The following is a 12,458-nucleotide window of genomic DNA, read 5'->3' as shown; positions in this document are numbered from 1 at the left end:
TATCAAATTTCAGAAGTTTTGACCAGTGGCCTTGTGATTTTTTTTACAAAGTTACTGCAAAGTTATGGATTGCTACAGAATGCATCAGCAAACTTTAGAAGGCTATCTGGACTGTGTACACCTGAGAATGTATAATGTAGTACATCACTACATTATGCATTCTCAGGTGTACACAGTCCATACCCAAACTGATTTGCAGTTATTCAACACTCAGACAGTATCTGGCAAACTACATTGGCTTCACTTAATCAGCACCTATTCTGTTTAGAAACAAATCATTTGTATTTTAGTTTTGGAAGAGGATTTTGACTATTGTATTTCTTCTTTGATGAAGTACAACTATAATGTAACTCACAATTACTTCTCCTCAGCATATTCCTGCACAAGCATGCCATAGTTACAAATTAGAAAGTGAACATATTACTTCTGATCATAATTTTAGTAAATGGTGCAGCCAATTGTTAAAGTTCAATATAGCAGTCATTGTTTAAGAAAATAAGTCAAATCTATTTGAACATCAATCAGAAATTTCCTATGAAATATATTCATTTTTAAAGTCACTGAACATTATTAATATAACATTATAAACATGAAGTATTAGAAGTAACTTTGTCAAATTTAACCATCAAAAGAACACTAACAAGCTCATTAATGTATCCATGATATTACTTCATAGTAAGGCTTACTGAAGCTTCTTTTTGTGGAGAGAACCCTGCTTCAGAGTAATGAAACTGGGGGAAAGTAGGAAAGACAGCAATTAGCAAAGGGATCAAGAATAGGGAAGCAATAACACTCCATGGGATTACAAATTCCTCACTATAGGAACAAATAAAAAAGGGAGGGGAAACATAAGTACCACCACTGGACAAACCGTGAAGTTTAATTAAACAAGGAATTATGGAATTAGAAGCAGTTCTTTCTACTCTGACCTTTACTGTGACTTCAGGAAATATTTGCCTTTGTTCGGACGGTGATATATGAACACTTCAGGCCATTATCACAGGGAACTAAACACAGCATGGCATTCAGGTACATAGCACTTCATCGAGATTTCTTTCACTTCACACAAATTGGCTGATTATGGAACTGCAGCAATTGATATGAACACAAATATGAGTTAACAACTACATAAGCAGTGAGCTTTCAAATTATAATTTAAGGGTTGCCTCAAATTTTGAATATTTAATCTTTCACCTAGAAACAAGGCTATTCCTGAGCAAAGTTCAGAGAAGTCAAAGGAATCAATGGTTCTCAGTGAAAGAAAAGGACGCCAATCTGTTATTTTTGTGTGTTTAGTTTACTTTAGTTTATTTATTAGTCACAAGTAGGTTTACACTGACATTGCAATGAAAATCCTCTAGTCACCACACTCTAGCACCTGTTCTGGTACACTGAGGGAGGATTCAGCATGGCCAATGCACCTAACCAGCATATCTTTTGGGGGAAAACTGAAACACTCAGCAGAAATCCACACAGACACGAGGAGAATGTGCAGACTCCACGCAGACAGTCATCCAAGCTGGGAATTGAACCTGTGTCCCTGGAGCAGTGCTAACCACTGTGCATTATTCCCCCATCTCACACTGTTTCTTCCACAATCATTATTAGGGCTGATGATACTTGCAGTAAATGAATCTTGACAACATAAAATTAAAAAAACAAAATTCAATGAATTCTATTTGTTGCACCCTTTCAATTATTAAAGACTGAATCAATAAAACAAGAGAAGCACAGTCTAAACATATTGCATTATCACCTGGCTACAGTATCCCACTATTAAATTGCCTCAATAAAATACATTAATCAACTAGGAGAATAAGCTATGATATTAAACAATTATCCCATGACAAAATTACTTGCCAACATCTTTAGGTATTGATCATTACACAGTTCCCATTGAAATCCCAGATTTATACTTACAATTTACGCACTTAGACTGAGCAATATTGGTGGAGGTGAGCCTTTGGTCACCTGGTATTTGCATGATTTACGCTTCGCATGAGTTCTCAGTTGAAAAGGGCCAGAAAAACTGTGGAACTTCAGCCCTGCAACCTGGAATCATGTGAACAGAATGTGGCATTTCACTATCAAAACTAGGTGCTCGCGAACTCATTCGGGAGTAGAGCTCTTGGGCCACAAAGTAATTCAATCCATTTATTTGTTCTGTGAATGCCTTTGAATTTCTGTACAAAATGATTGCTATTTCCAGACATATTTATTTCTGATCTAAAACTCATTCGAGTCTTTCTTTGTTGGCACATGCTGGATTTAATAGATATTACCAGTCCTGTGCCTATAGGTCCTTTGATGAAAGTGAGGATTTCATCTTAATCAGAGACCTTTTTAGCTAACTTAAATTACTAATGTTATCTTCTGAATAAATGGTACAAATAAAAAAAACTCCAAATTTGAATATTCTTGAAAACTGATTACAGCAGCTGGTAACTCAGATAATTTTCAACTGGTGATCAAGATCAGCATAGTGAAAGAATTTCAAATTCAGAATTCTATGACTCAAGTTATACCAAGAAAGATTTGTTTATGCAGTTCATTGACACAGATGATGAAAGGATTGGCTGCACCATGTTTTAAAGTTTAAAGTTTATTTATTAGTGTCACAAGTAGGCTTATATTACCACAGCAATGAAGTTACTGTGAAATTCCCCTAGTCGCCACACTCCAGTACCTGTCCGGATACACTGAGTGAGAATTTAGCATGGTCAATGCACCTAACCAGCACGTCTTTCGGATTGTGGGGAGAAATTGGAGAAAATTCACGCAGACATGGGGAGAACATGCAGATTCTGCACAGGCAGTGACCCAAACCGGGAATCGAACCTCCAGGTCTCAGTACTTTCACTATTATGCTCCACCATCACATTGCCTTTCCAGGAAATTTCAATATAAATTCTCAACAGGATGTTAGATACACAAACAACAAAATTTGCTACACACAATACGAGTATGCTAATCGAGGAAATTCTGGCCCATTGTAGTTAAAATGTTTCAGCCACACTCATTTGTGTTTGAAGCTACAGAAAGATTATCCACATGGAGTAAGCCTTTGGCTTTGTGGTAGCAATCTGCTTCTGAATCAGAAGGTGAAGGGTTCAAAACCCATTTCAGGCTGGAGACAGAATTCTGGGTTAATGTCCAGTGCCATCCAATGGGTGCCGGTAATTCCCCTTTACCACCGTATGGAATCCCAAACACTACCTGCTGATGTAAAGATGAGTTATGGCTCAGCATTCACACTGTGGCTTGTCAGACTGTTTATTAATCAGCCTGCAAATCCCTCCATTACTCCACGCTATTGTCCAAGGGAAGCAAGTTAAGATTTTTTAAAAATGACATCTTCTGTATTTCCACAGCTGCTGCAGCTTTCAGTTAGTTGTGCCATTCTTAAAATAACAAAACAAACTTCAAACAAGATACTCAGTGCCTACTCATGAAGTATGATTTAATCTAACTCGTGGACTTGATTCTTTCCCTTTGATATGCAAGACTAACCCAGTTAGGCACATGGTGGGGACTAAAATTTATATTTTGTGGCTTTCCATTGGGCTGTCTGGTTTATCACAATCATTGTGCTTTGTGAATCTTTTTGTCCAGTTTTAGTTTCTTGTGACTGATTATCAAATATAAATTCAAAACCTAAAAGGCTTTGCTCACTAACAATAAATTTAATTTAATAAATGTTTTTTTAACAATCCAACAAACACAAGGTAGTACAATATTTGCAGCTGAAAATGCTGCAAATAAATTGCAGCGTGCCACCAGCCACCTGTTCCCTAAACTAAACCAAACTTCTCATTCTAAAGAACCAGAACTATCATTTTTACTTGCTTGAAAACTAGGCATGCTTTAGTAACTCTGATACCCCATCACTGGATCAGAGTTAATGACAAATGACACTTTCCTCTTTGTGGTTCTCAGGATTTTTTGTTGACATATTTGGCTCCTTTTGTTGGGGCCTAAGAAGTGGCCTATGGCAGAAGCCTATTCTGCCAATTTCCACGCTCCATCTGTGGTATACATCAACAGGCCCTTCCTCACAGTCAGCATTCTGACACCTGCCTGGCACAAAGAGACACTTAAGAGGAATGGAGTAGAGCAGTTGAGGGCTGGAGAAGGAAACTCGGCAGGGGTTAATCCAGCTCTCTGTTTTAGGAGCCTGTAGCACCTGGAGGTACTCCTGTCATACAATGTTTCTATACATTAAGCAACTTATTGTATTAAACCTGATCGGCAGTAAATGTTAGTTTAATATGTTACTGGAAACAACATGTATGCACTGCAAAAGGTTCTTTTTTAAGAAGGTGAATAATCTTTTAACTTGTAACATAGCAAAGGTTTAATTTTTTGTTGTCTATTATTTGGTCTTCTGTTATTTTGTGAGGGGGAAGAGCAGCAGCTTGATATAATCTATTGGTGTGCTTTCAAGCTTTTTTAGGCGAGTTTCTCTTCCATGAAGATGCATTTAATTCCTGCCATCCCCCCAACCAACTTTCCCCTCCTCCATTTTCCTGACTCTCAGCTCCACAGCAAGGGGTCATTGATAACAAAATAAGCCCCTGACAGCTCTGTGCTAACCAAAATGGTACAAATAAACTCTGACATGCAACAACTCCCACAGTGGTTTTGCTGTGGGTGGAGAATACAGATTAAATATGAATATAGTAAACAGCAGGAGACAAGTTCAGAAGGTCTAAAGTCAGCCAGGAGCTCCCCTCAAGCTTTTTGCCTTATTACTGCATACAGGTTGATGGTTAACTGAGAACAAACATTTTTTAAACCAATTTCAATGATTAAATCCAAGTGCATGTTACTAAAGAGTGCCTTCATCTTTAACCTATGTCCGTGAAAGACCTTTTTGGTGCTGTCTGTTTCATGCTGACTGCTCTTTGGAAGTGTACATGATTAAAAGCACCCACATATTTAATTCAAGAGAATTCACTTCCAATCAGATAATTTTAACAAATTACTTTACAGCACAGTTGTATTTCTTTGGGAAACTCAAAATATTGCAGAACTGTATGTGATGTTACTGTGACTATATTTTGACAGACATGCAGTTTCTTTTTAAAAGTCCATCCAATTGTGTAAAATGATATCAGCCAAAAAACTACCTAGGTTTACCACCTTCAGCTGTCTTTTTGACATTCTGTTTAAATGTAAATTCATTTCTATCTCTTGAATTAAGATGGTCAAGATGTAAGGATTTTTCAGAAAAAGATTCAGGAGCAATAGAAAATCACCATTTCAAAGTTTATATTGCATCAAACGAAAAAATTTCAAATTACATCTTCATTTATCTACGTGTAACACCTCAAAAAGCAAACTTTTAAAATCATTTTAACCAAATATATTAACCCTAGCAAACACAGTTAAACAAGTATGCTTAGAATATGGCACTTGTATCTTTGTGAAGAAAATCCAACCCGATCAATACAATTAGAAACAGTTGCTTGCATTGTGAGGTGTAGTGCTGGCAAAGGAAACATCGAAGATAAAGGCAGCAGTCATTTTCGTTTATATAACTATCAAGCGAAGGGCCTTTACAGACCATATGTGCTCCAAGCAGTGTTCCTATCATAGGCCGGCCACGAAGTCTTTTGGGAGCTGTTAATGAACTGGGTAATTGAGCTGTCGACATGTGTTACCAAAACAAAACAAAAGGGAAAAAAGACAAATGAACAATTTATTTGCAGATCAGACCAGTTTAGCTTCTCAGCAAATGGGACAAAGTGATTGACTGAGTACATATAACAGTACATTGAAGTAAAGCAGATGTACTCATGGCAATGATGGGATGACAGCTTCTGGCCCATCTGTGCCTATCGTTCTGCTGGTATGACTACGTGATCTACTAAAGAGATTCATTTTACACCTGCCTAAATTGTCTGTAAAATAGATAAATCATTAGCAAAACTACTTTATATAGACCACAATAAAGACCATCAACTATTAACTGAAGATCTATCATCTCCACTGTCCAATACATGCAAAATAATTAAAATTGGACTTTTTAGGATCATTGCACTTTATGTCATGCATCCAGTTCCTAATCATATGTTAGTTTAAAGTTAAACTCATTAAGATTAATTCAAGAGTAACCAAACATCAGTGGGGGGGGGGGAATAGTATTTTGGCTAGGGATAAAATTTGTCAATTCTTCACGCCTTCATCACTGAAAGAAACTCATCCTCCAATATATGGAGAATGGCTATTTAAAAGGAAGGTGTATCAGAGAAGTTTATCTACCAAATTCCAAATTTAAGATACTGAACATTTTTTAAACAGAGCTGTCTTATAAACCATTTTGTTCAAATAACTGCATAATTACTTTTAAATTCAAACTATTTCTGTAGGAAGTTGAAAAAGCGTGCTGGGTTTCAGAATTTGTAAATTTAAGTAAATTCATGGCTACAGTAGACAGAGAGGATTTGATTATTGACCCTTTATCCTTAACCAAGTTACTCCTCTCCACTAGGACCCAATTTACTTTTGAAACTATTGAGCCATTGTTACCAAAATGTTTTAAATTAAAACAGTAGTATAAAGTTTATTCAACTGCATCTAATTGTTACCTTTCATGGTCAACTTTTAAAAAAGTGAATCAATTGGTAAGCACGATTCCTAATGGATACGATCACAATAATAATCATAGTCACATGTGGAGTTGGGACACATGTTTCACTAGTGTGAAACCAGGAACAAATTTCCAATTGGCATCACCCCAGGAAAGTTTGTTTTTGTCATGCCAGAAAACAGAACAATTAGAAAAAGCCATGTTGAAAAGCATAAAATGGGCACTTTTATGGCCACTAGGGGCCATATGAATGTTGAATTTTAATTACTTAAAACATGCAAAACTGATCCCTCTAATGACACCATAGAATTCTGTTTCATTATGACACTGATTCCAACCTTTTCCCCTTGTTCTTTGATTTTGTATTCTGATGTGAATTAATGAACCGTGAAAACATTTACTTTTTAAACGTAGGAACACTGAATATTTCTCTTGCTGTGGAAACTGCAAATCTACCATGAAAGTTCTGTATGCTGGCCTGGGGTGCTAACATCAAAAACAGCTTCCCCACAGTTTGTACGCTCTAACTATGGAAGTAATTGCGTTGTTATCCACACTCTTCACACAAAGAATCTGCTTATTACAGTGTTATAACTGTTGATTGTAATTACAGAAATCTCATAGAGTACATTTCAAGGATTAAATTCTGGCAGGCCCTGATTTACACTGTCAGTTTAAAGTAAATGATCAGCTAATTAAAACTCAAACAGGGAAACACTAGTAGACATTGACCTTATGATAAACTTTGACCTGGCAGTATGTTACAAATGTGCCTTCCTAAGTTGTGCTGAAAGATTTCCTGCCTTCAATTTGGATGAGCAAGTTGCCTCCATTTCATCCTGGAATTAAAATTGATTTTTTTATATTTTAATGCTATTTCTTCTCATATGTAAGAATTTAATAATTCTTTGCTCATAATTCTTTGTGAGAGCATCAGAAGATTAAAAGTTATCTAAATTAACGAGTTTCATTGTATGTTGTGTTAAGATGGAACAATTTAAAACTTAGCAATATTACTCTTAGGGCATTGCATAAGTATCTTTAAAAAATGTTAATGTGACTAAGTAATTTCTTTTTTCTATTCCCTATTTCTTTTTTGCTTTTGTTTACTTTACTTGAAAGGAAGAATAAACAAGGGAAAACATTTGACCCTTTAACCCAATTTCTTCACCTTTGACTTCTACACATTTCAGACTCCAAATTCTCACTTTCAGACCGAGGTTTTAGTTGGTAGGTTTTTAAATGTTTTTAAGCATCTGTAGACATATAAGTGTCGCAGAACCTGCTTCCAAGTTATTCTCAAAGGTGAACAGCCTGAAGTAACCATGTCACATGACCACAAGAGGGCAATGGTCAAGAACCTTCTTTCACTCACTCAGTCAGCGCTTCTTTTCTCGTATACGTCCAACAGGTCAACAATCGCTGACTATAGACAAAGAGCTCCTTCAGACATTTAGCTTCAGAGTTTATGTTAAAGCACTCATGCAACCCTACATAGTTCATTTAATATCCATATTTCAGTAATGGGGTAAAAGGACAGGTCACAACTGTTGGGATTCTTTGTGCGACAAATACATGTGGAAATTAACATGCACATCAAACACCAGGCGAGGACCTGACATCTGGCTAGAGTTGTCCTGTTGTAACACTGCAGCTTTCATTCAATAATTGTCAATTCCTGTATAACAGAAAATTACATAATAGATATGCGCGGAATCCTCTTGTCAGAAGTAAGTATTTTTCCTGGATGCCAAGTGCAATAATGAAATTCTTTGGTTAGCACATGTTATAAAAATACAAATCACACGCTGGAGATGTTAATGGAATGCAATAGAAAAAGCTGAGCTTTACACCAGCAAATATCATTATTCACGAGACATAACAACTCTTGGCTACCTCCTTGAAATATTCTCAGATGCATTTATCTGCTTTAACCACAATAACACCATCTGGGTTTTACAGTCAATGGTTCTGGATATAAATAACAGAAAAAATATTATAAGTATCTTCTAATCCAGTTACTGTGCAGGTGAGATCAGCTTAGTTTGTTAATATTGTACTTAAAGGCCAGCTCTTAGTACTGATAAATTTTATTCTGGTCACTGTATTTCTATTCATCATCCATCCAATCTTACAGGGGTGAATTGACTGTATCGTTCTAAATCTAATACAATCTGGCCCAAATCAGATCAATTTGAATCTTTCAGTGTTAATCCAGTTAAAACAATTCAATCTCCAGATGCCACTTCTATCCACTCAGTTGGTGCTATATCAATAGTTTATAGCTAAGAAATCCAAATCTAGTCTTTGCTTTCAGAGATCTAATTACTTCAGATCTTGGCACAAACAGAAAAGTTCATGTACTAGAACAGTTCATACATGTATATTTGTTTAGGGCGTTCGGAAACCTGTCTCTGTACTGATCACTTCCGTGGTACTAATGTTCCTCTTAGTCTTCCATGGAGCATGATCACAAGATTCAATTCATTACCTTTAACATGCAGTGGCTTATAACTGAAAAAGGTCCAAGTTAGCAAACCAAAATATTATAAACTAATTGTGCCTCACATGGGTATGTATTACTAGTTTTTGTTGATGATACATCATAGTTATTACATAAGGGCACACACGCATGGGTCTGTGTGTGTAGTTCTATGCAAATAGATGTAATTTTACTTTATTGTATGGTTACCAGGGAAACCACAAAGGCTGGTAGGATCCTACAGCAGTTTCTCAGAGTATTTTACTCCCAAGAGATAATAGTGTGAAGGCAGCTTGAAGCTCATAAACCTGGCAGTGAGCTTTAATCCAGTCCTTTGCTAGTATTGAAACATTAGTAAGACTTAAATTACAGCTTTGTAGAAAACAGGATCTGCGTCACTCTCATAATTATAAACAATTGAGATTAAAACTCTCAAGGTGTAATTTACTCTATCGTGTGAAAAAGTTACAAAGTTGAACACGCACTGTTTCACTGAAACATTCTGGGAGGAAGAAATCAATGAATATGAGAAGAAAATGTTTATATATCGGCAGGAAGATGTTGATAGCTCACTGGATATTACCCTTGTAATTAATTAACAAACTCAGCAATCTGGAATGAGCACATTATCATCACAGATGCTGAGTTTACCAAGCTAATTGGATAAAACAGTGGGCTACAGTCTATTGCTTTCCAAGATTAGTGATTGACATGCCTCTGTCTGGCTTGTCTATTAACTGTGGTCATATTGTTGCTATTTGGAGTTTTGCTTGGCTAATACTTCTAACAAATAGAGTGCTTCTTTAGCCCTTTCTCCTTGACCTTCTCTTGTCCATTTTCTTTTAGTCAATTCAAACTGCCTTATGAAGGATTTGGTCACAGTAGAGTGAATCCCAATTCAGTGCATATAGTTAACTGAGTGCAGCCAAATTAGTGCTTATTCCGCTTAGAAACTCCCAATGTTTAATGCAATTTGAGCACAGTCAATGTAGTGCAATAAGTTATGAAATATAAATAAATCACTTTGCAACCTGGTCTGTAAACCTAGAAATAGGTGGAGATGTTTAAATAAATCTCTAGATGCAACTGGCTGCAAGCAACACTGCCAGTACTCAACGCCAATATAACGCAATTAACAAACACAGAATCAGCTGCGCTACATTAACCACAAGCTGAAACAAAACTCCCTGAACTGGATGTACCCCTTATGAAGGGCTACTGAATGAATATAGTCCATTGCAGCCTCAGGTTCATCCTATTCCCTGCCCTGAATACCTCACTTCAAAGACAAGCCGCATTCATTAATTGCCCTTTGAATTAATATCAAAGGGTCACAATGCGAGTGCCAAAAGAGAAAGAAGCTTTAATGAAGCATAGAGCTGCCATTCATTTGCAGATAAGCATGTTTTTATGCTTGGATGGTCACCATGCTGAAGGCCTCATGAAGGGGGAGGCAGAAAGAGTTGAAGAAGCTTTGCTCTAATGGTAATTTGTACTGTAAACAAACAAGGGAAAACCAACATAAATATACTACTACGAAATAGTGCTATTCAGTTCAAGTCACAATGGCACAACAACTTTCTGTCACTATGAGGTGCAGGGGAACAATAGACTTGCTTAAGTTAGGTGTTACTTAGTTCTGTACTTTATTTAAATTAATATATTATCTTAATAAATGCAACAATGCTGTACTACTTTCATTAGTCTTAGTATTTAAGTATAGTACAGAATTCTTACCATAAGCTAAATTAACCATTATTGTTTCTACCAAAAAAGTGGTAAAGGCTTCATTTTAAGTACAAATTCCTTCTTACAATTTAAAATGCACTTGGCTTTAAAATTCATTTTCTTTATACCTACTGCTGTTTCTTTTTTATTTCCAATTCTATCCATCCCTTTTATAGTAATTTATTTTCCATAATATTAAACCTGAACACATTATAAAACAGTTGCACATCAGTTTGTAAGGTTACTTCTTTCATACAAGCAAACTTATTTTTCCCTTCAAAATCAAATAGTTTAACTTAGAAACACTGAATAGTAAGTAGCTTCGTAAAGCACCTGTGGGTTTGGTGCAATCAGTTTCATAAAATCATATACAACTACTACCTTGCATCCTGTGAACTAATAAATAATTATAAAGTTGCTATACTGTTTGTACTGATCTGGTCATTGATTTAATTTTTAAAAAGACAATTAAATCTTGCTAAAAGTTTGACCAAGTTTTTAATATGTCAACTGTACATTGCACTGAAAAACGGCAATTGCTGAAATATTGATGGCAAGTTATTCACTTTATTTACACAAAGTCCTTCTCAGTTTCTTTGATAAAAGCAGTTAAATCTTTTTACTCTTTCATGTTTTGTCAGAACTTGATTTCTTTTGTCCTCTGGCTATTTGCCTAGCTGCGGACAATGATGCAAGAAGAATAGAAGCAGATTGTTGGAATGGTCTTCAGTGAAACTAATTATGACATGTTGACTGCACTCACCATGACATATTTCAGAGATCCAAGCTTATTCAATTACCCTTTCCAGATTTCCCTTTGAGAAATATTTTATCCTTTTGAGTGTTTGTATTTCTGAAGTGCATTTATGTTCAATCTGCAAGCACAATCCCCTGATCTGTGAGGGATCGTATTGTTACCGTTATTATACCCATTTCCAAATTAAGTAAACACCAATGGGATATTGAAGACATAATTTTGTTTGAAAGGCTTAGTGGTGAAGAAAAAGATTTTTCTTTCTCCTTGTATTTTTATAGCAACTGTGATATTTTGTAGTTCCCTCCTTAGAATGTGGCGCAAATCAAGGAGCATGATGCTACGGGCTGCTTTTTTTTCGAGAGCTCATTTCTTGTTGAAATAAAAAACATTACGCTTCACGTTACTAATCACAACAGGCATTGACAGTTAGGTGAACACTGGACTTGTAATGTCTGACGATCATGGTGTGGGTTTTGCAGATGCCAACTAACAGCAGCTGCTCAGCGAGAGTACATTAGAATAGGAGCAATGAAAGAAAGCAAAAACATCTCAGTTATATAAGTTCTGAAAATATGAGTGCTTAAGATCTTGGGAAATTAATTGAGACACTTTTCATGATTTGCACATAAATCTTAACGTTGCTTGAAAATTCCATGTTATCTTGTAATGCTAAGTAACGGTCTTGTTTATGCCTATATTTATTTTAATAGCACTCCTTCCTCCTTTAAGTCCCTGTGCACCATGCATCATTAACTAATTTAGAAGATGGTGTTGATCTGTTCCCAGGTCTCTGCCAGTACTGTTCTTTTAGTAGTGGTAAGAAGTGCATAAAATTGCTTCAAGTTAATTCAGCCCCTGATTAACTTTACTGCACTGAAAGGCAGTGCCTCATATCCACT

General features: G+C 36.1%; 1 protein-coding gene across 5 annotated transcripts in view; it reads right to left on the bottom strand.

Annotated features, from left to right (window-relative positions):
• LOC145341454 (paired box protein Pax-3-like) overlaps positions 1-12,458 on the bottom strand; it is an 88,630-nt gene that overhangs the window by 57,090 nt on the left and 19,082 nt on the right. The window contains exon 5 of one of the 5 annotated variants that reach the window (XM_080186412.1): positions 9,091-9,099. The exons of the other annotated variants lie outside the window; for them this stretch is intronic. Within the exon in view, the coding sequence (XP_080042538.1) occupies positions 9,091-9,099 (9 nt within the window). The remainder of the gene's footprint in view (positions 1-9,090; positions 9,100-12,458) is intronic. 5 annotated transcript variants of the gene reach the window in all.

The sequence above is a fragment of the Carcharhinus amblyrhynchos genome, chromosome 3, assembly GCF_965287045.1.
Source record: "Carcharhinus amblyrhynchos chromosome 3, sCarAmb.v2.hapA, whole genome shotgun sequence".
Taxonomy (NCBI): Eukaryota; Metazoa; Chordata; class Chondrichthyes; order Carcharhiniformes; family Carcharhinidae; genus Carcharhinus; species Carcharhinus amblyrhynchos.
This window is presented reverse-complemented; position numbering and strand designations above follow the sequence as displayed.